General features: G+C 48.9%; 1 protein-coding gene across 4 annotated transcripts in view; it reads right to left on the bottom strand.

The window, feature by feature from the left end:
* Shrm (shroom) overlaps nt 1-26,983 on the bottom strand; it is a 495,848-nt gene that overhangs the window by 107,732 nt on the left and 361,133 nt on the right. For all 4 annotated transcript variants that reach the window (XM_077703030.1, XM_077703031.1, XM_077703032.1 and 1 more), the window contains one exon: nt 13,786-13,859. In XM_077703030.1, coding sequence (XP_077559156.1) covers nt 13,786-13,859 — 74 coding nt within the window. The remainder of the gene's footprint in view (nt 1-13,785; nt 13,860-26,983) is intronic.

The following is a 26,983-nucleotide window of genomic DNA, read 5'->3' as shown; positions in this document are numbered from 1 at the left end:
GTGAAACTTGGACCAGTTCGTTTGGAATGTCCGACTACCCCGCTGCACGGATCCCGCGTGCAGCGGCGAGAATGGGAGTCAAGGTCTGCACGGCGACCTTTTCGCCAGGTCCGAACACGTCACCGCACGGCCAATCAATAGGGCGCAGCGGCGGCAGCGGCGACGGCCCATCTATTTCGGAGCCCGACGCCGGGAAAGCGGGCCGCGAATCTAGGCCGTCCCGCCCCGGCAGCATCGGAAGGCGACACCGATCGCGATGATGGTGAGGAGCGCAGGGGGGCCAACCACACCCCGGCGACGACATCGTGGCTGCCGCCGGTTGCGGCTTTTCCCCATTATTCTGGGCGTGCCTTTCCTGCCTGGGTGGGTCGCGGTTCGAACCAAGGTCGAGGCTCAGCCGGGGTACGACTGCCGCCGCATTTTCCTTGACACGGTGGATAAGTGACGAGCGGCGAGGACAAAAAAGACCAGTGCGCTTTCGTCTTCGCGAAGATGCTTGCAAGTTTGCCCTCTCCATCAGGTACCACTGTCGTGCAGGCAGAGAAATTAGCAGTTACGAAATATGAAACATTGGTTCTGCGCGAGTGCACCTTCTCTCCACGCGCGGGTCCACTAAAAAGCTGCGAAGCACGAGTTTAAAAAGTGTAATAAGAGAACAGGGGTTACACCTACGCTTAGAGTCGTCTGACAGTTGGTAACACGCCGACTGTGAGTAGAGTGAGATGTCTAGGGGACATTAGTCAGCCTCTTTAGAAGAATCCGAACTTAGAATGCTAGATTTTTACGCAGGTGGGCCCGACGACAACAACAAGCACGTCAGCATATCTTTGAACTGCTGCAAACTAGTTTTTTTTATCAGGCTCGAAGCTGTTTTTCATGGTGTAGCGCGTGTTAGTTTAAAACTGCCATTCACCGACTGCGAAGCAAGAACACAGCTCACAAGTTGTCTTTTCGAAAAACGCATGCAGGTATGACGTCTGCTATTCGATTGTAAAAGTGCCGGAAGCGTCATCACCGCTGTTAACAGTTTTGCAAGACAAAAAAAAAAAAAAACACAGCAGCGACGCACTAACGTCATCCGCACCTTGTGATGGCTTCACTACGAGAGGGGCACGGTACGCAGGCGGATCACTGGAGGCCGGGGCGGTAATCTTGCGACAGTGCTCGGGCAACGTCGTATCGATATCTCCATCGTCGTATCGGCCATCGTCGTATCGGCGTCGTATCGACGCTTAACGCCGAAGAACATCGTCTTATAGCCACCAAGTGGTCGGTTAGGATGTCATATTTCGCTCTCTGCACTGTGACGTCTTCTGGCATTAAAAAAAAGATCTTTGACAATGTAAATTAGAGGTGAGGACACCTAACGGAGGCTTTGCAAACAGCGTCTCTACTTATCTAGTATTTAGAAGCAAGGAGCAAAGCAGACCGAGGAGAGGCTCTCACATCACTTTTTGTGAAGCCGCTCCCGCCATGTCAGGATGTCCAAAGTGTCCACTACCCTCTACAGGCCTTCTCTGCTGCGCCTTGCCTCCTCCGTCGCTACTTCCGTTCAAACAACAGCTGATCAGATACACCGTACTGGTTTTTTCCGCTGCTAATTTTGTTCGCCCCACATAGCTCTGTTAAAACACCGTAAAATGTTTCCGACATTCCGCCACATTCGGCTGTCGCAACTGGTAAAAAACTGAGCAACACTGCCTGTAGACCTCTTTTGAATAAGTAACCTCTCAGCAATGCTCTGGGAATGGTAGAGGCCTCTCCTGAGTATTCTTTCGTCCATGTTTCGAAGTAACGCACCCCTGACTGGGCGTGAAAATGCTATCACTGCAACTTGCTGATATAATTTCCCTTGAATGACAAAAAAAAAAACGGTTTCCGAGCTGAAAGCAAGTTCACCCCCATTTAATGGTGCCCCACTCGAGTTTAACACGGAAGTGTTTTATTCCCGGATTCACGAAGATTTCACTTACGTCACATCCGTCCGGGGAAGTGACGCCAGTACAACGAAGCAAGCGGCCTGCAAAGAGTGCACCCCTGCACACAAGGTCTTCTTGCGGGGAAGCAACCTTTAGTACTAAAGAGTACGTTGTATTTAGGGTTGTTCGTTTTCGGGTTTTATATTTTAACACGAAAGTGTATTATGCCGGGATACACCAAGATTTCCCTGACGTCATATCCGTCACGGAAATGACGCCAGTACACCTTTGCCGAAACAACCCACCAGCAGGATGTGGCTCGCCAAGTCCAACCACAAGACAGCCGCCGACCCGCAAATCATGCTCAGCTGCAGATTTCGCTGCACATTTCACTTTCGTGTTTTACCGATTCCTATGACAGAGGAACTAACCACATTTTTTAAAGTGCAATTGAAAGCAGTTCTGAGTGCCAGTGGGTTTTACGTAACGGCTAGGCATGATGGATCCGCGAATGAAAAACATTCTCCACCCGCGTGGTTGCATTTTCTTTACGCTAAGTCCACAAGTAGGATTCGAAGGCTGTCGGCCGAACACAGCAAGAAAATCGAAGAACTCGAAGCCCGTAAACTGCAACGAGGAAATGCGGTATTGCACCCTTCACCTTTTTCGCATAAATGGATCCTTGTGAAAACAAACCAGCTAAAAAGAATTATCCGTATGTACTTCGTTCATAGACCCTGCTTCGCAGCTATGTGAGTCCCTCGATAAGTTACCTCGCACTTTCGACGCTCGAATTTAACGTAAAAATGGAGTAAATAAGTACGCAAGTAATTTAGGATGTTTGTGCATTGTTATTCATTTTAGACATACATAGCACATCTATAGGCAATTAGTTCCTTTCAAAATGTCTTTCTATGTTTCACACTTCATTATCTTGCGAACGACCGAACACGAGGACTCCCTTGTAAAGCTTCCATTGCCACATTATCACCTAGTATGCGGAGAAGCAGCCACCACGCGCGGAAAGTAAACCACAGTCGTGCCTTGTTGAAATGGCCACTAGCGTTTCTGACGGAAATTCTCATCAGGAGCTCCCAAAGCCTTGCCAGGGTCACGACGTCGGCAGAATCCCCGTACTCCTTTCGTCTATGAGAGGAAAAAATTGCGGCGCTGTGCCAACACGTCTTCGCGACCCCCCTTGCAGGAGCAGGTCAACAAAACAAATAATATTGTCTACCAACTTTCTCTTCATGCCGGTGCTTATAGAAACAGTACAAAAATACGTGGGGTGTCTGAATTTTTCGAGTGTATACAATAAGTCCATTGCCTGTATCACATTCACAGCTTGTATAACGAGCTGTGGATGCATTGAAAGAGTTTAGACTAAAAAAATGTCGACGATTCGAGTAACCCATGTTACCTATGGTGAAATTAACGAGCTTCTACTTTATAACATGGCACGACTTCGTTTTTGAAAGTTTAGCTTCTCAGCAACCTTAGCTAATCACAAGAAAGAAAGACCGGTGATTCCAGGCGAGAAACCGGCACGCAAACTGCGCGAAATCAAGGGGGACTGACATGTATGGACTAGAAGGTACCCGAAGCAAAATCGGTATATTTCGGTGTCATGTATGAGTAGCTCTACGCTGCCTATTTAAGTTCTCCGCTGCCTATTTAAGGTTCGAAAGAAGCTTTATTTTATAACTTACTAATACATGATGTCGGTCTAACTGGGTACACGTGGCTGCTTAAAAACAGCGCGGAGACTAGGACCAAAGAATTGACAAACACGAGTTCGTATTTGTCGCTCCTTTGGTCCTAATCCCCGCGATGTTTTTAAAGGAGCCTTATTTTATACCTTTTTGCAACAGCTCGCAATGTGAGCGGCTAGTTGTTGTTACGCAGAGATGCTAAGTGGACGGTACCGCGCTTACGCAAGAAGTTCCGGAATCTTGAACCATAAACCTGAAAAAAAAAAAAAAAAAAAAACGTATCGTTTTGCATGGAATGCAAACGCGAATGGTGTTAAGCATACCTGAGGGCATAGCACACGGGTGTGTAGGTATGAAACCAGGTAAATAAACCACGGCTTTTAAAATAACAGAAACGGCACAGTATGTACTGAATACAAAAAAAAGCTGTTATGCAGTATGATATTGTAATTCGACGGTTCGAGAAACACACGCGCCGAAAGATAGATGCCTGCAGAGCAGACGCTGCGGCATTCGATTCGCCGACACTCGCCTGCGCGCATCACTTTGTTGACTGCTGCTTCGCCGCCTGTGTATTAGGGGTGAAGCCCCTTAAGGGCTCGAGCTGTTGGCGTCTCCTGTCATCGTCGTCGTCGTAATCGTCGTCTCGTGTAGTCACGGTACTAAAACACCGGGCACTCCTTTACGCGTCGCGCTAGAACGTAACGCGTACTAAAAAAAAAAAAAAACCGGGACACTCGTTTACGCCTCGCGCTAGGACGCTTCGTGCTTCAAAGATAAGAGACTTTTACAGCAAAGCTGTATACCTCTACCGGTCAATGGTTTCATCTCCTTCAGCAAAAACGCCAAGGCGCCAAGAATACACTTATACACTGCATGCTTCGCCCCTCCCCAGGTTTCACGTTAGTGGAGATGGCCCGGGATTTTTTTGTTGTTGTTTTGTTAGGGGAGCACAAGTTCACTGCAATAAACTTGTTTTTCCTTCAAGACAACTGCGTCATCTTTGGCTTTGTGGTAATATGCCGAATTTTCTGTAAATTTTCAGCAAACTCCCAGCCCTCTTTCGAACAACAGAAAAATAAAGGGAGGTGTTGGGGGGGGGGGGGGGGGAGGCAGTGCTTGGTGCTGGGAAAATAAAGGAGTCAATAAGAATGTGGTCTCGTTTAGCTTTCTGCTTATTAATGAGTAGCTAGAAACAAAAGTTGAGGGTGAGGCGAAAGGGGGAGGGGGTGAGTTAAGCTCCTATACTGTTCACGGCCGTAAAGCGGTCAATGCCACCTAGGCAGGCCTGCGGTGGAATGAAACCGAATGGAGCGTAGAGCAGAAGCGGGCAGTTACCAGCGCGATATATTTACACTTGAGGTTACAAATGTTGAGAACAAACATTTCCGACGCCCGAGGGAGGAAATCCAGCAAGGGCTATATAGCTGAAACACGGCGCCGTGCAAATAACGAAAGTACAGGCCTACCGACTGCCAACCTCATCGTACCAACTGTAAACCTCAGAAGCTCCGCAAACAACAAACTCCTCAGACCTCCTGCAAACGGCGTATGATGTTCCACTCCGAAACATATCCCCGAAGCAGTGCCACGTACAAAAAGAGTAACTGGGAGCTCACCTAACAGACGGATCGAAACTTTTCTCGGCTGAAACCAGTAATCCTTTTCTTATTTTTTTTTTCAGATCGAAACAAGCTGTCCCAAACCTGTTCCCGGCGTACACAGACCTAAATGCACGCGAGAGTATCCGGTTATCAAAAGCGCTTCGGGCATCGCCCTTTACTAGCTGAATAGCACACGTTGTTTCATTTTTGGCGCCAGGAGGCTCGTGTTCGCTCAGAAAGCTCGGCAACGCATAACAGGTACCGTACATGTAATATATAGACGTGGCATTACGTTTCGGGAACGCACAAGTCCGCAGGGCAGGCTCGTGCCAATTCCACGAAACCCGGGACATTCGACGATGAAAAATTAAAAAAAAAGGGGGGGGGGGGGGGCGGACGAGACTTTGTTAGCCGCCGAGAGGCGAGTAGAATGAGGGATGAGGCATGCATCGGCAGGAAGCCCACATCCATGGAGCATCCTCGCTCATTAGGCAAACAAAGCTCGCCCGAGGCTCAAAAACTCCGGTCCCGAAAGCGCTCGACGCCAGCTGATCCGGAGCAAAACGAATTCCGTCTCGCCAACAAAACGGTAAACGGAGTAGCACTGGGAGCAACGATATGCATCCGATCTACCGCCGCCCTGCTCCGAAACGTGAGACGAGTTTTTCTAAAGCGTCTATAAAAGAGGCGGAGGCGTAGTTCTGACAAGCATGAACAGTCGCCCTCTCTGTCGTGTCTGCATGCAGACGAATGACTTAGGTTGGCGAAGTAGGCAGCGCATTCGTAAGGTGAGCCAGCGAGGCGTACCGCGTGAAAAGAATTGCGAGCGGCAGTGCCGAAAGCGGACAGTTTCTGTCTTGAAAATTGAAATCTGCTTGTTGTGTACTCAGCGGGCTCCCGTGCGCTTCAGAGCCCACCGTCGCGCAGGTACACGGCGTCGCTTGCCCAGAAGCCTTCCAAGCTTAGAAAACACTACCCTGGCGCATGCGAGATGCCAGGGGCAATGGAAAAATTGCGAAGTTACGTGAGCAAACAAGCAAATTGCCGGGCACTGCTTTGCGCGGGTTCACTTCGGAACTCTAGAGCTGCATGTCTGCCATTTGTCCTTATGCTAAACACGCGCGAACGGGATGCTGTGGCAGCTCAAGCGAAAGATTGCAATCAGCCGGCTGCATGCACGGCTAAAGAGCAGCCAAACGAGACTCGACTGAAATGCGTCAGTTAAAATAACCTTTTCAAATTTCTCGCCAACACTCAAGACCGCCTACGTGCGCCATTATTTCGACTCGAACTCACTAGCACTTGATCGAGTAGAGTGAACCGCTCCGGGTTCACTCTACTAATACTCACTGCTACTCTACTACTCATTACTAATGCTTGGAGTTTGGCTATAGTTGGGTACGGATGGCTACTGCAGAAACAGCGCGCAGAATCTGATGACAAACACCAGGGCTGTGTTTGTCCTTCCTTCCATCCTAGTCTCCGCGCTGTTTTTCTTCTCTTTTTGAGTAGGCGTAGCCTCTTCGAGTTTTCTAACGGGCACCAGAAAATAGAGTAAAGGGGGGTGTTTGTTCCAGTGTTGCACTGGGATTGTGCTCCTGCTCCGCACTACGATCCTCACACGCAGGAGAGCGAGGTAGACCATCACTGTATCGCATGAGCGGTACGAGACCACGATACAACTCGGTGTTCCGTACGCACTAAACTTTTTTACAACCTTTTTGGCAAAAATGGGTGTAGCATAAGTGAAAAAAAAAGTGGTTGGAGGCCATTACACCCTTTTCCTCGAATCTCAACACCCTTATTCGTATCTCTACACCCATTTTGTGTGGAAAAAATGGGTGTTGACCAACTTCAACCACCTTTGTTTTTGGTAGGCTGTTGAAAGGGTGTGGAAAAGGTGTTCAGCTCTTGATTGATTAAAGCCATGTATACATGTATAATTGCACGGCAAAGTACGAGACATGCCCTCACAACCTCCTTTCCGCCTCGTAAGGAATGTCTAAATGCAAAAAAAAAAAAAGAAATGGTCGCCTTCAATAACCACTCCTTCCCATGTATGGTGCGCTTCATCGCCGAAGTAGTGTTGGCACGTGAAACGTCATTTTGAACTTTTAAAATTAAAAAAGACTATATTTGTGTGGCGAAAAGGGTGTTCACCAACTGCAACACCCTTGATTTCCTGTAGTGTGTAGAAAGGGTGTGAAATAGGTGTTTAGTCGCGAAAAAAAAAAAAAAGAAAAAAGAAAAACAGCGGAGCTGGGGGTTGACCTAGGTTCTTACGGTGTAGCTAAAGTTTGTTAGGTTAGGTTTGGCTAGGCTTTGCTAGGGTTTATTAGGTTCCGCAATATTCTTCTTAGGCTAGGCTATGGGCTGAGGGGTGAGGCAAAATTTAGCCGGATTTTACGAGGCTCTTCCAGTGTGTCCCCCACACAGAGAGCGGATGCAAGGGGAAACAAGTTAGGTCAACCCCCAGGTCCGCTTTTTCTCCATCCTTGCACCACTAGTGCAAGCCGCGCCCCTTTTTTGCGTTTTATTATGCACAAAAGACTAGTACCTTTAAAATGGTACAGTAAGGGGTGTGCATATACGCGTGCCCCCCTTGTGCTGACACTCAAACAGGCGCGAAAGACGGCTTCACTGCTACAAGACCCCAGCTGCGGTGGTGCACCCTCTACAGACGGCGCAGTTCTTTTTCTTCGTTTTTTTTTTTTTTTTTTTTGCTAACGTACCACACCCAGCTCAAACTTATACAACCCTTGAGCCCTAGTTTGCCGATGCTTTCGGAGCAGAAAAAAAAAAAAGAGGAATGGGGGAGGGGGGGGGGAATGGGACACGTGTCCATGGCTGAGGAGGTAAGCACGACGAAATGGGATACTGGAGCGCAAATCCCGCGCTCGGATCACGTCGCACCTCGCGGCATCGATGCGGGCGTTTCGTCAGCCGCCCACTTGTCCTGCTTCCACATCATGGGCGCCCAATTCGGCCATTACTTCTTCGCCCGAACCACGCACAGACAACTATAGCCTGGTGCTTTCGCTTCACCCGGTTCTCTCCATTTTATATCGAGGCACTTTTCACGGTCCCGCGAATGTGCCAAACGACGCATGCTCTCACTACTTTCCTTCGCGTCAAAATCCCCCTCTCCCACGCCCTTTTGCGACCTTCTCTTCCTCTCTGCGTCGCCTTCAAGGCTCCAGCAACACCTCGACCGTGTGCAAGAACAGCGGGCAGAAAGCGTCAAGTTTTTGCTGTGCTAAGCGCCTTACGGCTTTCCCGCCTGATGCGACGACGGCAGGCAACTGCTCGAAAGGTGATCGGAGGGAAAGAGAAGCGCGCGAGACGAGGGAAAGTGTGAACGGGGAGGCGCCGACTTCACCGTGTGTGCGTGTGTGGGCGTGAAACAGCGGGGACGGCAAAGGCGTATTAAAGGGCTGGTGAAGAGCTTTTCAAAAAAAATTTGTTGGGGGCATTACTTTATGGTTTTCTTGATGCTGAATTCGAAAAACATGTTTATTTTATGTGTAAATACACCCAAACCATCTTTTTTCGTCAAAATAAACGACGCCTGCCCGGCGGCGCGGTCAGAGCGCTGGCTGCCTTTCAGGATTGGCCGGCTGCAGATGACGTCACATTCGGAAGTGCCGGCGCTGCCGTGACCGCTCGGCCTGAAGATCTCATTCTGTTCCCGTTCAGATACGGGCCAGAAGGACCTCCGGTGAATGGAGGGTTCACACAATCTTTCCTTTGAATATGAGAGCCTGAGGGAAGTATAAGCGCAACAAGTTCGCTCGCGGCGAGCTTGAGAAAGAGGTTCTCCCCCGACGACTCATGGCCGACTTATGCTTCTCGGGTGCAGGGAAGTTGTGCAGATATTGGTTCGCCGCTTTTACCACCAGCGCTAGTCACAACTCCTGGCACATTTTTTCGACACACCATCATCCCCTTCTTCGCATGTGCGACTTTGTTTTTGCATTCGGGCAGGCGGTACAACAAGCTGTGTGCAGCGGCCTGCGATGCGTACAAGCAGCAGCTAGCGGGCGGCCGGTTGCTGCGTCGCGCGGAGGTGCTGGTGCCGGGTCGCTGCGCGGCCGGTCAGCGGAACGTGTCAGTGCTGCACAAACGCAGTTTTAGAATAGGAGAACCGAACTGTTGTGGTCACCCGAAAGGTAGCGGAACCAAAACGCAGCACACTTGTCGCCGACCAACTTTAGAAAAACACCTTCCCGAACAGCTCCAGCCAGCTTCGGTTGCACGGATCGCCTCGGAGGTTGGGAACTTTATGCTTAGCACCGAGACCGATATTTGGTCACTGCTACCTCTACAATCGCGAATGACTATCCTTAAAACAGTTTTCACCGCACTATCGTCCCATTTCTCGCGTGCGAACCTTATTTTCACGTTGATAGTCATTCTAGCCATCGGTGCTATGTTCATTCTTGCGCGCAGGTAACGCCATCCGTCGGCTTCTCGCCGCATCTCGTGCTCGGGCAGGTTGCTGCCGACGACGCGCTGCGCGACCGGTCGGCGCTCCGCATCGCGATACAAATTCGATCACCTCTTTCAAAATCACCTTGGATGACAATCCCTAGCACAATTTTTCACCACACTATTCATCCACTCTCTCGCACGTTCACTTGCTTTTGGCGACGGCCTTGATTCTGGCCGGCAGCGAAGAGCGGTCGCTGCCGCGGCATGCGTGGTGCGTGCGAGCCGTTTCGTGCGCCGTACGGGAATGCACGACCGGCGAGTGTGCGGAGCGCTTCCGCGCGCAGAAAACGCTTCATGCTTTCAGCTTGCTTGATTTCTTCTTAAAATCTAGCTACTCAGCTCAGTTTCCGTCACAGCCAACAACGTCGATCGGCAAAACGAGCAAGAAGTTCGCGAAGCCCTGAGCGCTGCGGTCCCACGAATTTTTTAATCCCCTTATAATAATGGGTCAGGAACTAGGGGTACCTGCATATTTGTTCGAGCCAGTCTCTTCGCGTATGAAGCACAGAGCACCCGACGACACGGCCGGCCCTGCGACTACTCGTGAAGGCAATGTAGTAGCCACGGGCGCTCGGGTAGGAAATCTCTGGTATCTAGGAGTCGCTTTAGGGAAGCACACAGTAGCATTACGGTTGAAAATCGACGCGGTAGCAATTGCTCTACACAATTGAGATTAATAAAGGGCACATTGCACGTCTGCTTAATTCGGAACTTCGCTGAGAAAACTGGGACACAACGAAGCGGCGCCGCACGCCGCTGGCCGTCTTCTGAATATGACGCTACTTCCGGTCGCTGCCTCTCGGTTTCTCGCTCTTCCGGCGGCACAGCCGCGAGCGGTGGGCGGGGCGTCGGGTCAACTTTATCGACGAATATCTCAGTCCCCAAGCGAGATATGACGAAATTTTTTTTTACAGTCATAAACTATCCAACATACTAATTGTAAAAAACAAACATTTACCCACTTTCAAAACCACTTCACCAGCCCTTTAAGTTCGAAGCTAAATTGATACGAAAAGCAAAGATAGAACGTGTTTCTAAGGGCCGTCGTAACCGAGAGGCGAAGGCTATTCGAATTGAGAAATGCTTAGCTGCTACAACAATCGCGATAAACTGATCTCGATGTCGTCGATGGGCCTCACAATAACTCACAATAAATTGACCCTAGTGAGAAAGGGGGATCAAGAAAAGACCATTAGTCGCTTTAGAATGTCTGTCACGATTTTAGAGCCCGCGGCCCACCCGGGGCTGTGCCCCGAGAGCTTTTTAATTTTTATTTCGCGTAGATAGACGAGTACATCTAAGCGCTCCTACAGAACTCGGAACGAAACTCCTTACGAACGAAACTGCTTAGGTTTCCCCGAACCTAAATCTACTCGAGGCATTAAAAAATGTCTTCATAGCCAATTGTTCCATTCGTCTTCATTATCTACAGGATGTGAGCCACGTCCGCTGCTATAGACTGAATTAGTTGTAGACAGCAGCCAAAGTTCACTAGATGAAAGACGGCCTAATATCCGTACGCCGTAATGTGATTCTCTTAAATAAAAAAAGCTGCCGGTCAGCTACAGACATGTATTAAAAGGCAGGCAAAATAGCCAGCTGCCTCGGTGAGGGATAAAAGAGGTTTCCGATGCGAGTCCTGCGCTGTCACAGACGTGCAAAAAAAAAAAAAAAAAACAAAAAAACCTTTAGTTGTGTGCACACCAGAGCAACAATGAACAATACAAGAAGGAAATTCTCTTCTTTGCCACCATAGCAATAGCTTTCATTCAGAGACATTCCGTACTCACAATAGCAGCAATACGCTGCTGCGGTAGTCAAAATCTTGCGACACCCTATAAACGCGCCCCATCGGCTCTGCTCTGACGTCGCTACTGCAATAGCCCCGGCTAAGCCCGTGGCCAACAGAGTAAAGCATGCGAGATGCCAGGGGAATTACGAAACGGCGTCATTTTGTGGCTGGTCCGGCGTCGTTTACGCGTCGCAGAAAGCTGAGAGCAAACGTGCCTGTCATAACAATGTTCGGGGCTTCGAGCCGCCCTGTTGAAAGGTTCCACGAATGCCCCGTCTATATGAAATATTCATTATGTGGCGCGTAAAACAATCGCTCGTGGACAATATCAGTTCTCCTACAAAAGGCCTCGGCCAGACGGTTTCAACACGCGACTGAATACGTCGGTATATAGAGCCCCTTGACCGTTATTGCGGAATTTTAAACGAAGGATGCCGACATCGCCGACGAAATTTATGCGGCCGGCCATTATTAGACGTGGGCACACTCGCGCAGCAAGTGAGTAGGCACGCGAACGCATAAATGCGCGAACAAATACGCAGTAAACCCCGAAAGACATTGTTAAATTTCTGTGACGCGGTTGACGTCACAGCGTTAGGAAACATGAATACGCGGTGAGCTTCGAAAGGCGCTCTAAAATTCCAGCCATGCGGCGCGTGGTAGCTAGCGTACGAAATAGTATTACTCCGGAGTGCACGTGTACGGTACCGCACACGCGCTGACGTTAAAAAAATTCTAATGTGGCGGCAGGTTATACCAAGGACTTGACTATCCCTTTTCGTCGAGAACTAAGTCGTTTCAACAACTCATTGTAGCACTCGTAACGGTAAATACGGATATCACTCAATTAAAATAGGAAGTACGGGACGGGACCAGCCAATTGTTGAAGCGCATAATCTTAATCAGTGTTGGCGCTAACATGGAGTGGTATGACCTTCCGGATATCAGGAACGCCTGGCGGTCCGAAGCGGAACCGCCGACGAGATTACATACGAAAGCACCATAAAAATATGCTGGGTCTCGCATGCTACGTTTTCAACTCTTTACAACCTAGTACATCAACTTGTTTCTTTAGACTCTGTCATTTCATATTATTCTTGCATTATTTCTTATTTCATTTCTCCACTAACTTCGCCCTCTTTATCGCCGCACTCATAACAGCAAGAAGGGGCATGCGAGGCAAGGCATTTCTAGCCTTTAAGCGTCTTCCCGCGAACTCTCTAACAAACATACGAAATCGCGAGCCGGTGATTTAGACGAGGCGACTCGCCCAGTGGAAACTAAAGTTACGTTGCCGGGGGCCTTGTGCATGCACTCCGGAAAAGGGAACGCTGCGTGCAATGCCACGGGTGCCACAAAGGGCGCACGTCGGAGTCGTGCGCGCAGGGGCGCCTCTAATCCGATTGACTACATTCCGCAATCCTATTGCGACCCGATGAGCAACGCCACGGATGCGTTCTTTTCCGCGCGGGAGCGAGCGGGACTGGGGTGCGCGTAATGAGCTAGCCGCTCGGGAGCAGGCGCGAGCCTGCTGTAGCTTGCCTGCGTGGGAAGTTCGGAATCCCCCTTGCACCAGTCCCGCGGAACACTAATTATTCCTGGAGCCTTCGCGACAATGACCCTTGGCGCGCGCGCGTACAGGGCCCAACGCCAGCCGCCAGCGGGCAGCGAACCGTTAGGCCGCCGCTGCGTCACCCGCCACTCCCGGCATCGCGGCCCAACTGCTGCAGACCTCGATGGCTTGCCGCGTGCGGCTATAGATAACGAACCCCCAACGGGACCTTACTGGGAAACGATCCGCATCACTACCAGTGAAAGCATGCAGCTGGTATCCGCTTCTCTGGCGTACAGCCAACCCCGGAGACCGGACGCAGCTTTTCGGCGAAGCCTACTCTGCTTTCGCGTGCGTCAGGTTAAGGATTAGGACTTCGCTGTCACACAGAAGGAGCGTAGACAAATAAATACGACACACTACGACGTTTATTGGCGAGAGCGACGCGATTTTCGACGCAAGTAGAGCAGTTACAGCTGGTTCGTTCGGTCGGTTACCGCACGAAACATTTGTATTTCGGAGCATTTGTTCTTCCATAACAGGATTCACGCATGCCGGAACTATATACCAGTGTCGAGGGCACCAATAAGGTTCTGAGCCGGGGTACCTGTCGTCTGGTTCTTGCCCATAAAGCGTACGTTTCTGCGTGAAACGAGGGCTAATTTGCCAGACGGAAGCAAAACAAATGTGAAGCGGCTCGACAAAAGCGACTCACAGGGATGTCGAGTCTCGCCGGCTTTCCACCCTGACATCGTCCTTGCCTTCGGCTTCGAGTTGGGCGTGGTCCTCCTGCGAAAAAAGACGAAAAAAGCAGTTAGAACAATGCCCCCGTTTCAATGGGCGAAAACAACAAAAATACTCCTTATAATAACGTTCACACGAACGGGAACGTGGAATGCCCTCGGCTGTTTTAATTTAGAGTTCGGAGGATGTCTTTTATAACACCGATAAGCCAAAACATTCCGCTTGCGCAGAACAAATTCGACCAAGTTCATGATAAAGTTGATCTTGGTACTTGTATTGAAGTTAACTAATAGAGAGTATTATAAGCACCTCAAGACAGTTGGCTGTTATTGTTTCGGGCAACTGATTCAGACACCAAGCGCGAGGAACACTTCGAAACACAAACCGGCAGCGAAACAACAGCAGAAGTTGTAGCGAAGAATCCTACCCGACCGAAGCGATTGCGGAGAGGAAACGAACTAGCAGAGCATCGAGGTAACCAGAGACACAGTACGGATCCAGCGAGCGGCCAACAATTAATCAGCAGAGTCTGCGCGAGACAAGCCTCCTGCGGAAATTAATCCTCGACAAAAGCGAGGAACGGAAAAGACGGAAATAAAACGGAGGCTTCTCCTTCCTGGGCGGAGAGCGGGCGTGACAAGGCGCCGTTGACCACCGAGAGCTGCGCGATATCGCTCGGTGGTCATTAATCGCGCACTCTGGGCAAGGGCGGACCCCGCGATTGGCCGCAGACGCTCGTCTCCACCTGGCTCGGTTGCCCAGGGATTCGGACCAGGTGGGGGGAAGCCGCAGCAACAGCCAGGCATTGTGGAAAAGGCGAAGGTCTGGGCTGATTGAATGCGCGGCCTGCGGCAGCGACGAATGCCAGCTTGTAGAATACTGGCGAAGCTTATTCCTTCGTCGCGAACTCGTGCAGCCGCAGCTTCGGAGCGATCTAGTACCGAGGCCATGTTGCAGTCATTGGCGAGCCATTCATGGCTTGTCAACGACTGCAATTCTTATCTCAACGACTGCAATATGCTCTGGAGAATATTAAACAAGCACACGCCTATGAAAACAGTAACATCAGCGACCGCATTTCAGACGAAGTTAGAACACAAAAGCGATGAAGTTGTGGGTAAAGTAGGGTTTTAAAATTTATTCGTTCATAATGTGCCTCGCAGTGGTGGTTTTGGCATGGAAGACTCTAAATTGAGGGAGACGGATGGGATCAATACAAATTCCCCGGAAATTCCAAACGCAATATTCGAAAACGGGGTGGAGAATTACATTGGATTGGCGTCAACGTGACGCATCTCGGAGCGATTAAAGAGAAAAACAATGAGACCATTTTATTTTGGCGCTAGACAATCCAGGCTAAACCATTCCCAACAACTTTTGGCGCCTTTTCTTATTTCATTTCATTTTTCTTTACACCGAAAATTGTTTGGTACAAGAGTGCACATTTTATATTGGCGCGTCTGTTGAATGCTCTCAGGAAAAAAAAACAGCACCGATCAAGAGCCGGAATATGCAAGTTGAGTGGAGGGAGCAATAAAGCACGTTTAAAAGGCGTCAACGGAGCAGCAGCAGTGAGAAGGTAGGTCGGAACAACTGGCGGTGAAACTTCGAAATTGTAAGAAAAGACCAAGCATAACGACACAAAGCGAAGAGCCTACATTCGAATGGGAACAACTCAAGCGTGGTAAAATGCATGGTGATTAATGATTTCGCCACGGCGAACTCGCCAACAACAGCTACAAACAAGCGCTCGAAATCTCGATCACGAGTGGATGGTTAGCCAGCTCACAAGCGCGAGGCAATTTCGCTAGGTGATAAAATTCGAATCTTTCCAGTTGTTTGGTCGTTAAGCACATAAATAAAAAAACGGGTTGCGGTATTGCAGAGCACAAGAACGCATCTGCAGTCCTAACGTCGTGTAGATAGGTGTAGATGGGGGTCAGTCTTCCACGCCTTTTTGTGGTGAATTAGGCACACCTGAAAGCACCGTCAAGCCCATCCGGTGGTCGATGGCATGACGAATGCAGATGTAACAGTCCTTCTACGCTGCTAAATGTTGTCCTCCAGTTCACTCGGAAGTGAAGATACATGTTTTCCAGGCAAAACAATGTCAACGCAGTTACACTTAATTTTCCGACCGCGGGCAGCTACGCACGTCTTTTTAAGTGCAATGCACTTCTTAAGCGACCCTGAACCTGCGTCCACCGGCGATGTCCGCGCACGTGGAGATGGGCGCGCGCAGCCTGGCCGCTGACATGGCACATACCCACGTGGGGGATTGGCCAGGAATCTCCTCGTCTTCCTTGGCAACGGGGGGAGATGGGCGCGCGCTGTCTGGCCGCTGACATGGCACATACCCACGTGGGGGATTGGCCAAGAATCGGGCGTGAGAAGGGCTAATGCACCTGCTTAAAGACATGGCACATACCCACGTGGGGGATTGGCCAAGAATCGGGCGTGAGAAGGGCTAATGCACCTGCTTAAAGGAGTACTGACACGAAATTTCAAAGCTGAGATCAGCTCTAGCAATCAAGTACAACGACAACACAAACAGGTGTCTGTGAATAAATGCATCTTTCTTTCTTTGTAGTTGTGTGTGTGTGTGTGTGATCTCTCTTTCGCGAACATTACCGAACCGCGCAAATTCAACTCGTGCATTCGCACTTTCACATTCTTCCCCTCGGGGAAATGCGGGGAATTTTTCTCATCGTTTCAAATGTGTAATCAAATGTCACTTCTAGCAATAAGCATTTATAAACACTTTTTCGCACTCCTGAGACGAAGTATTTTTCTCGAACTCGGTTTCCCCCTATCAAACATTCTCCGGTATCAGTGGCGCAGCCAGAAATATATGAGGCGTTTTTTTTTTGTTCTTTTTTTTTTTGGGGGGGGGGATATGCCAGATCCACATCACGCGAATTTGAGAAACAAGCGGAAGTTTAATTGTTACTGGACCCAAATGCAACGCCACCATTATTATTATATGATATATTTTATATAAAGGAAGTTTATGGCCACAAGCAATTAAAATTATGCCGTGAATTTTAGCAACATTTGGATGATAAGTTTGAATTTGGCTCATATTGAATTGAAACACGCAAGCTAGCTCTTTTGAAATTTTTCCCAGGGCTAATTTTTTTGGGTGCGCCTGAAAGCACTCACGAAGCAAGCAAGCTCTTCATTGCTTTGCCGTGAATTTCCAAAACGCCCCACCAGAAGGCTGTTCATGTCTTCTTCTTCACCCTAATGAAGTGATTCGTACTATCAGAGGGAGGGGGGGTGGGAGATTTGTTAGTGCTTTTAAGCGGCGGCTATCTAGTTAAGTACTGAATTGATAGATATGGGAGTAAAAATTTAATATAACTATAGTTATTTCGTAAGGATGGGTGAGACGAAATGAAATCATTGTTTGACATCTCTCAGTTTCATTTCGTTCACTTTTTCTTCCGTTCACTTCGTCATTGACATCTGGGGTCGGATATTTCACCGGTCTCCTAATTGCCGTCTGAATTCATAATAAGCGAGCTCTGAAAATAAACGTAAAAAAGAAACTTCTGGAAACACCCACGAAACAGTCTAAACAGTCAGGCCAAAAGCGAACTCCGATTGGGCCTCATTTTGATCCGGGAAACCGCAGGATCTGGCACATTTTCGATACGAACTACGATATGCGTGCACGTTTTCAGGGCGCTATCTCAACTATTTTTTTCCCCGCCTCTTTTTTAGGGGAAAGCTGCCGAGTTTTTCTTGTCAGTGCAGTTTTATCCAACTCAGTTTCGGTTTCTGAACCTGGCTCATTTAAAAAAAAAAAAAAAAAAACACGCCTCATATTTCGGTGGGGGGAGGGAGGGAAGGGGGGGGGGGGGTTATACGCCACTAAGAAAATGTGGAAAATATAATAAATGAAAAGAAAGAAAGAAAGAAAGCGCCGGGCGTCCAAACAGTATATGCCATTCTTCTGCATGCATAAATTTCGGGGGGTGTTGTGACACCGACCCCCCCCCCCCCCCCCTCCCCCCCTTTTTTACCTGGCTACGCACCTGTCTGGCATGTAATGACAACAGCTTCTATTAAAAGTGAAAATAATAGACGCCATTTTAATTATTCTTTAGACTGCACTGAATTATAGTAAAAAAGCGCGCGCGAAAATTAGCGCGCATAAGACCACAACACGCGGCTTCAGGTCCTGAAGTTCGTCCCTAGAGAAAAAGTTCCAGCGCAAACTTAAGTCCCTAGCGATTACATCCCCGAACGATTCCTCCCGAACAAGTGATACTGTTATGCATCCGTGGCATGACAATGTATTTTGGCTGGAAGCATCTTAGCCGAAAGCGCCATTTTCATGAAAATCACGATGGACCCTCTCTACAGACGACGCGTTCTCTTACGCAGCGGGTACCGTCATTGTTTCCCTTCGGACTTCAATAGTGAAGCGAACCTCTTCATGTTCCTCTGATCACCTTCCTTAATCAACAGCTGATCATATACTTTTGTCTATGCACTGAGGCAAAATAAACGCTAAAAAAACTGCGTCGTCCCCTTACTGTGCTAACTTTTCACCGCTGTTCTGAAGACTACTAGCGCTGACTAATAATATCAATCGGTATGTGATCGCAACCAAACTGGAGTTAGCTTACCTAAACTGACATCGAACTGGCAACGTGCCGCGCGTGTATTAGTATGTCGATCACACTTACACCGAAATGTGCCCTTTAGCACGCCGTCGACAAACCTAAGCGTCCATTTTGCCGTGTGCTCAGGTGTGCAGTGAAACAATCTTACAGCCAGCAAAAAAAAAAAAAAAGCTCTTCAGCCTTCGTTCTTTTTTTTGCGCTGTAAACTTTTGTTTAATGGGGTACCAATTAGCCAAACTTTCACGTTAATGAAGTGGGTGCCGTTTAGTTAGTAACTCAGTAAAGTTACTATTCAGTCTTCCAAGCAGCAAATGTGCTTCTATAGTTGCCGGGTTAAACACCCAGACCACCTTACCAAGGCGTTAGTGATGTCCCTTTAAAGCGGCTTTGTCGTCTCGCGCTTCATTTAGCACCCCTCCACCCCCAACCCCCCGCACAGATACACTTTAATCATTTCATTCGGGCACGTTCATCTAGAAAAAAATTTGGAAGCGGTTTTTGTGGGTTCAACAATGGTCGCAGTCAGCAACCAAAGAACCAACACTATAACGTGCCGCTAATTCAGAAGCCAGGGCAAAGTCACGTTTAAGAACTTCGAGAAACCCCAGCAAGACACAAAAAAGAAAAAAAAAAAGACCCTCGAGCTTCCGCCACTAATTGCCGACGACGCAAAGTAGACAACGCGGGCAAAGGGTACGGAGCTTTATATATTACTTTGTCCCTTTAGCACTTAAAAGAACACTGCGCGCATTCCTAAACTTTGCCAATATATCGCGCGCAAGGGGGGAAAGACACATTTCACCGAAGTTTAATTAAAAACTTCTGTCCAGGGGCAGGCGCAGTGTTCCCCAACGTTGGAGCATTAAATGAAAGAACTATAAAGACACCCGGTTCAAGAAGATAAGAGAAAGTGGCAAGCTAGAATTACTTTGTGCCTTTTTCTTCAGCGGTGGCTGTCCGTGCGCAGCAACTTCGCCAGGATAGATAGCGGTGCAGTAATTGGACTCACGATAGCGAGCTTGGTGAGAAACTCCCGCTGGTCACTGCGATTTGCTTAGAAACGATCGTTTGCCAAGGAGTTTGCCGGAGATGCCAGCAAAGTTGAGAGAGAAACTGTACATTTGTTCAAAGTTCATGTATACATATTCATTTCCTAAATGCGTTTTAACGCCGACCCAGCTACAGTTCGTGAACATATAAAGGTAATTATAAATCTTTCTTAATGTTTATTTACGAAATACGGTTGAGTCGTTTACAAGTGACCACACAGAACATGCATATATCGATAAGGTGGAACCAGGTGAAATAAAAGGAACCGTGCGGAGCACCAGAAAAATAAACAAATTAAACGTACTACGCCAACAGTTCATCACCTGCTGTTGCCAGCTCGTCCGTCCGTATAAAATTAATGTGCTCCAACCAGACGCAATAAAACGTCGCACAATTTTAAAGCAAAGCTTCACTACTTTCGTCCAGCGATTTCGTGGAGGATGCGAAAATGACATTTTGACCGGAGGAACACCTCCGGCGACACTCCCCTCGAAGCGCATCGCGTGATTCGCCGGGCCCGCTTTCGGCGCCTGCGGGCGCCGACAGCGGTCGGCACCGCCGCTACGGCCGAGGCAGCCAACCACCCCCGCAGCCTCCCATGCATGCGGCGCTGGGTCGTTTCGGGCAACGTGACTCGTCTCGCGTCCGGCGAGGACAACGGTGCGTTCGCCATGAATGAACGCAGCGTTCGCCCGGCCTCCTTCTGTCAGCGTCGCACGGAACCGAACGGCTTTCATACATGGTCAGAAATACAGCTAAATCAAAGGTTCAACCAAGCGAAAGCAAGACTCAACCAGACTAAGCCAAGCTTTTGCTTTGCATATCCAAGGTTAGCTGAGCTGAGCCGGAGCCATTTTTTGTGTGCGTGCTGCATCCATTATTGTTGTACAAGTACACCACAGTAAACTGGATAGGTACAATATTTGTGTACTCGTCGGTTTCTGTGGCTAATTGGTTTTTGTGCGTACCACCTATAATCAATTGTTGTTTTTTTAGCTTTGTTCCGTATTTGTGAAAATGGGCAGGGAACTCCGTCGTCATTCAGTCTCTCCACTGTGGTGAAATTTTAAGAAATAAATTTGCTTTTAAATTAAGATTTATATACACGTGTACTCTTTTGACAGTATAAGTTAAGTGCTTAGTTTCAGGTCCCTTGCGGTCTAAATAAATGAAACCTACTAAAGAGTGAATGAGTGAGTGAATAAAATTCATGAAACAAGGACACGAAAAACGTGCAACGACGATGAGGTGGTTTGTCCGCACAGCCTTATACGAGCACAGTTCTTTCTGACTGGTCAGAAAATAACGCGAAACAAATAAAATAAAAAAATAAGGACGCAGAAAGAGACAGATAAAATTTAGATTCCGGCAATTTACGCACGGAACATGCGTAGGAAGCCTTAAAGCAATCAGGACGGCCCATTCTCGTACAGCGCGGTTTTGAGAACGCAACCTCCACATCGCAAAACACGGGACTCAACTAGCCATAAAACTTCGTTTAGACCCCGTGCCCATAAATAATGACGCGTGCTGTCGTCCTCTCCGAAATGCGCCGGGCGAGAACGAGTTTAGAGAATTCGGAGCCTCTTCGCCCCTTGGCCTCTTCCGTTCTCCTACGCTTGCGAACCGGCGAGCCTCGAGAGACTATATACTCCGTCTTCGTTTTCGCCAAAATGAGCGGGCTCGTTCTCGTCGGACCCGACATAATTCGGTGGTGGCCCTGACAAAGGAAAGCGCGCCAACTTCCAGGAGTAAGAAATAGAGCTGGGTGCGTGCACGAAGGGGATGGAGACGGGGAGTACGGAGAGCAGAGAGTACGGTGTCGACGGAGGTTTGCTAACGAGCACCCGATCCTCGCATGTGAGTTAGTGAAGCAGCGGATTCAAAACGGGCATTCTCAGTGGCAACCGCTACGCGGGCGAGCTTTGCAAAGAACGTAAGGAAGGGGGCACGCCGCCCTGCAACAGCCTGTTCAGAATGCAAACGAGCTCTTCAGGACCCCGTGTAAGAAGCCTGGAGCTGCATGCCTTGCGCGACGCAGCCTCGCTTAGTCAGGGGCGGCTTGCATGGCGGGACACGAATGAAAACGGGAGCAGGAACAAAACAGGACAAGCAGGCTTACGAAAGGGAGGAAGGAGGCTTGGAAACTCGACTGTACTCTACAAAAATACTGTAATTTCTACCTTCATTAGGATGCCAATGCGCAAATGCGCCGTTCTGTCACGAAGGCGTCATCGTGCATTGCATGGAGCACGAACCGAGCTAAATACGATGGATGAAAGCACTTTACCTTTCTAGTTAAAGGCGTGTACTTCCATTCATTTCGCCCGCTCACTTAAAGCTGACGCCAATTTGCGAGCCCGCAGCGCGTATTCTCGCCGACTATACGCACACAAGAAAAAAAAAAAAAGAAGATGGCAATCCGGCAGAATAGCTTGTCGACTAAGCAAGTTAGAAAGGTATGAACGCTTCGGGAGGGGGAGGGGGGGGGGTTGTGGTTGGCGGGAGAGTAAAAGAAAGGAAATGCACTGGGGATATTTTGAGCTCGGAATGTAGATTAAGTGAAACCACGACTGAGCTTACAGGCCACCATAGACCTCAAAGCATTAAGGTTCACAACTTTAGATGCCAATGACAAGGCGTGCAAAAGCCTGTAAGCCACACTTGGCCACATGAAAATACAAAGCGCGACACATTCAACATTGCAGGCGACGAATACGATGAGGAGCATTGGCAAACGAACCGCCTAAAAACGTGAAAGGCGAAAACGACACAGACTAAACAACGCATACCGTTAAGTTAGAACACTGAGTTTTCAATATATTTTAATGCAGCTGTAGCTGTTGAAGCGTATCACCTGGAAAAGTGTATTAACCAGAAATCGCTCTTTATTTGTTCCCAGACGGTACCTGATACAAACTTTTGCTTAAGTAACTTCTCGAGCTCAACATGAACTGCGACAAGTTGATCGCATAAATTAAGTAGCCCTGTAACTGAAGCCAGCTCAAAGACCGATTTTCCTTAAAGGGACCCTGCAACACTTTCGATAAACGCTCTCACTCTTTCCTTCGTGTCTGAAACCACTGCGAAAACTATAGCTATCGCCAACACGGAGCGTCACTGCGTGATTTGCTCGTCGCACCAGATACGCCTTCCATCACTGCTTTGTTTTTGTGGCTTTTTTAAAAGCTGCCATCGGAAAGCGTTCATTGCTGCAACTGAAGGAAAACCGGCCAACAGCCGCTACATGGCCCGAGTGAAGTAATTCGCGTAGTCGACGAACGTCAGGAAAGAGAGAGAAACCTTTTGAGCGAGTTTACAAGTTATCTGATGGGCATAGAGCAGTTTTTTTGCTGGGGTACTTTGTCGACCCCCTAATCTAAGTACTGGGTGTGTTGGGTGACTACGTTCAGCAAGCATTTTAGATTTAAAAAAAATGAAGAAAGTGTTCCAGGGTCTCTTTAATGCGTAGGCGTTGCACATAACAAAAAAGTGTGCTAAAATCGTCACTAATCCAGATTTACACTATGTACGAGATATAGAGGGCACCCGGGTATGAAAATGTGCTTTTGCTCAGGACACATGACGTCAACTGCCACTCTACAAAATTTGGCTGCGTACGAGCACCAAATTCAATTACAGTGACCAAGCGAAGGGGGAATAGCGTTGTCGGAGTAACAAAACTGAGACCCACTGAAAAGATTTTGCAAAATAATTTTCGATACGGGGACAAAAAAAAAAAAAGAGAGTACAATCTAAACGGCGATAATCTATTGGACGGCCTCGAACTTACGTTACCCGTTTTTCTCGAGCCTGCTTGTCGACAGCGCATTCCTGAAAAGTCGGCTCGAGGCCCAAGTCCCACGCGATAAGGTTTAGCGACCGGGCGGCTGAAAACTCCCGAAGCAAAGGAGACGAGACGTGGCCCGGCCGGAAGCGAAGTCACGAAACGCGTTGCCGCCTCACGTCGTGCGCGTGGAAGGATGGAACCATTACCGCCACTCCGACAGCTGATTGATGACCTGGCGCCGTTGCAACGGAGACTCATTGGCCCCGTCGCTGCTGCCGCACCACGCTGGCAACTTGCTCTAAAGCAAGCAAGCACACACTAAAGGGGGCGGCTAATTCTCTGCGCCTCCTCCTTCCTCCCTCTCTCTCTGTTTTCAGAGCCACTCAGCTCTCGAGAAGCTCGTACCTCTACGGCGGGCTGCTCGGCTTCGCGCGGACGTCGGAAATGCAGTGTGGTGTATTGGCAGTGTGGTCAAAGCCACTTTCTGCACGCACTTGTGATTTCGGACGGCGACCTTATTCTTGGCCTACTGGAAGTCCACACTTTCTTGAAGCCCTTACCGCGCATGCACTGTCCTCCCGCGATGATTGTTGGTCGACCCTACAGCTTCCCTCGCTCAAGTGGTCAAAAAAAAAAAAAAAAGCCGCTATTCATCCCTGGTTCGTCTTTCGAAGCGAGGCAAATCGTTGCATCACGCGGCTAACGAACATTACGTCAATTCCCGTCGATGTGGTGGTGAAATGGGCAAGAAGTAATGTACGTGAGAATTGCAAAACGTCGTAGAGTCCGCGGAAAGGAAACTTGCTGATATCACAAGCCGCCGAGCAATCGCGCCGCCCAGGCGAGAGCTTAGACGCGTTTGCGCGCAATTAGTTTTCGCAACGGACGAATTTTTGAGTGATTTACGCGAGAGCTCGCGCCGCATGAGGTGAAAGAGGCGGATTGTGGCACGCTTAGCCGGAGCGGTGGCACCCCCGTACTTCCATGTCTTTCCGGCCAATCGAATTACTAGGAGTTATATCAGAGCGGAGAACCTGTCCCCGCACGGTACCCGGTACACCTACCCGGTACCCGGTACCCGGTACCCGGTACCCGGTACACCTGCGCAGTTCGGCACCTCTGCACACGCGCAGTGGGGCCGGTCGCCTACCGTGTACCATACCGGGGGATCGGTTCTCCGCTATGCTGACTCTCTGCTGGCTCCTTCTCCCGTAGGGAGCCTATACAGTAACTCTACCGGACAACGGTGCCGAGTGTAAACTGTGCGGACAAATCAATCAAGAACTGTTTGGAAGCGTCTAATCTGAGTAGGTGCCGGCGCAGTGCAGGAAGTTTACGAGGCATGTGTCATTTGGTGCTCAAATCCCAAACCCTTTGACGGATAAACGCTTGTAGAGAATTATTGCGTTTCAAGAAACAAAACAAAACAAAAAAACCGCTAAAACACCCTTTCCACTCACGGAGCAGTGGTGGCAATTATCGTGGGTACGAAGACGTTTTAGTTTAAAAGAGAAGTTTGCGCTTCCATCTTTTAGGACTAACTAAAATATTTTTAGGTGGGGTAGGAATCTTCCAAGTGGGACCACACTCTGAAGAGGCCGTTAGGGAAAATTTTAATTATCTTAAAAGTTACCCGAAGAGACCCTTTCTTGCTTCTTATGCTGGTGTATAAATGTGCTGCCATCTCAAAGCAAGCAATGGACTTACTGCTTGGAAATTATGTGCATTCGAATTGTGATACATTATTGTAGACCCAAACTTGCTAGATTTTATACTGGAATACATTAATAAACAATGCAAAAAGCGCGCGTGCGTGTGGAGCTGCCTCTTACTTTTGCAAACACTTGAGAATACGAATTCGTGCTGATCAACCCTTTCGTTTTCTCGCTTCTCAATACATCAGTGCGACTGCATTTTTTTTCTGTTAGAGTGAGGAAATGCACGCCAGACAACTCATGCTAAGGTGACCGTTCCGGCACCAAATTCCGTCGAGATCAAAGCTCTGGAACCAAGAAAATCATTAGGAGCAACAAAAGGTTAAGAATAATACTCGACAAGGCGGGTTCAACCTCGGTTATTTCAACCTTGGTTATTTCAGTGATAACGGTGCATTTTGCTACATCTTATAGAAAAGATCTACTACGTGTTGTGCGGAAGAAAACATAATTGTATACTGAACAAACACAAGAAATTTTGCCGGAGGAACCAGAACGCGATAATTCAACAGAAAGAAATGCCAGACCCAGCATGTTACATTTAGAATGTTAGGGGCTACCGCTTTAAACATAAAATTCGGTCAGAGCTACATCCACCTATTGCAGATCGCACTCCAACCTGTTAGCGGCTAGTGCTTTAAGAGTATCCTCAACTTCGACCGCAAGATAAGGATTTCGACCGAACATCGCTAAAAAATCGCCTATCACGACTTGTTTCATTAGAGTCGCTACGCCAAAAAAGTTTCTAAACAAAAACTGCGAAGCTGTGGACAGAAAAGGTGTAGCCTTATTATGCTCCAATTTTTTAAGGGCCATTATAAAGAAAAGCAAAACGGCCCGGAATTTCAGCACATGAAGCCGGATATTCAGTGTTATTTGTGTTGCCAGGTGGCAAAAACGTCAATACCGTCACTCTATTCTCCAAGCGCTCCCTTCTGCGACAGTAGCGGCCTTTTGTCAATAGCATCCATGATAACACAGGACCTAGTGCATAATCAAGGGTTTGTCCTGTGCTCTTCTCCCGTCCTGTTCTTTCGCCCGTCAAGTAATAATGTTTCCCATTCGTAACCAATTTGCCCGCATCGAAGTTCTGACAACCTCCATCCATGCGTTTTCGGCGACGAATACAGTTGATTACGCACTAAGAGGCGAGCCAGCCGAAAACTACTGGGTACACAAAGCGGAGCACTCGGCGTAAAAGATAAGAAGCGACCAGGCGGGCCTCCATTTCCTCACACGTCGGCTCAATATGCCACTTTGTACAGCTCGCAGACAGTATACGCGCGGGCGCACTTGTCAACACAGCCGTCACCGCAGACCCGGGCTTGTCAACAATGGGCGCCGTTGCCTCATCGCCTGGGACAACACGCGGGCGCGCAACCGGCCCGCCGCTTCCGCGCGGCCTGCATACTCAACAATGTCGCAAGTGGACGCGGCATGCCACTGCGCCAACATTCGCTTTCGCCAAACGTCAACTCGACACTCACTACTATATCCAGACCAGAACACCGCAGACTTAGTCGCCGGGGAGAACGGGGGTGGGATAGCAGCGTCCCTCGCGACCACCAACTTCCGAAGCGGCCGCTGATAACGCCGCACGCACTGACCGAACGGTAGTTTTCGTCGTAATACTTTCTTTCCTGTCTCACGACGTAGCGATAAGCCCCGCCGAGCAGGCAGTCCCCGGTCGGGACGGCGCATTGACGTCCAGCGCTGCATTAACGGCTGTGGCAAACACGCACCAGCTAAGAAGAAAGCCTTAGTAGTGGGGCATCAGATCAAGGCTGCTCTGCTCACGGGAATGCGTGTGTTTAAGAAACGCCCGCCTGCGAACGAACAAAATGTGGCGTACAAAGTCACTGCTGAACAGGGAAGGGGCTGCGGGCTCCTGTTTTTATGCTTTTCAAGTCGAGTAGGTGTTGCGCTAGCCGAGTGGGAGTGGAAGCAGCCTTTTGCGTCGTTTTCGCGCCCATGCATTGC

Source organism: Haemaphysalis longicornis, unplaced genomic scaffold (genome assembly GCF_048455015.1).
Source record: "Haemaphysalis longicornis isolate Haplotype H1 unplaced genomic scaffold, Haemaphysalis longicornis Haplotype H1 scaffold_3, whole genome shotgun sequence".
NCBI classification, from domain to species: domain Eukaryota; kingdom Metazoa; phylum Arthropoda; class Arachnida; order Ixodida; family Ixodidae; genus Haemaphysalis; species Haemaphysalis longicornis.
This window is presented reverse-complemented; position numbering and strand designations above follow the sequence as displayed.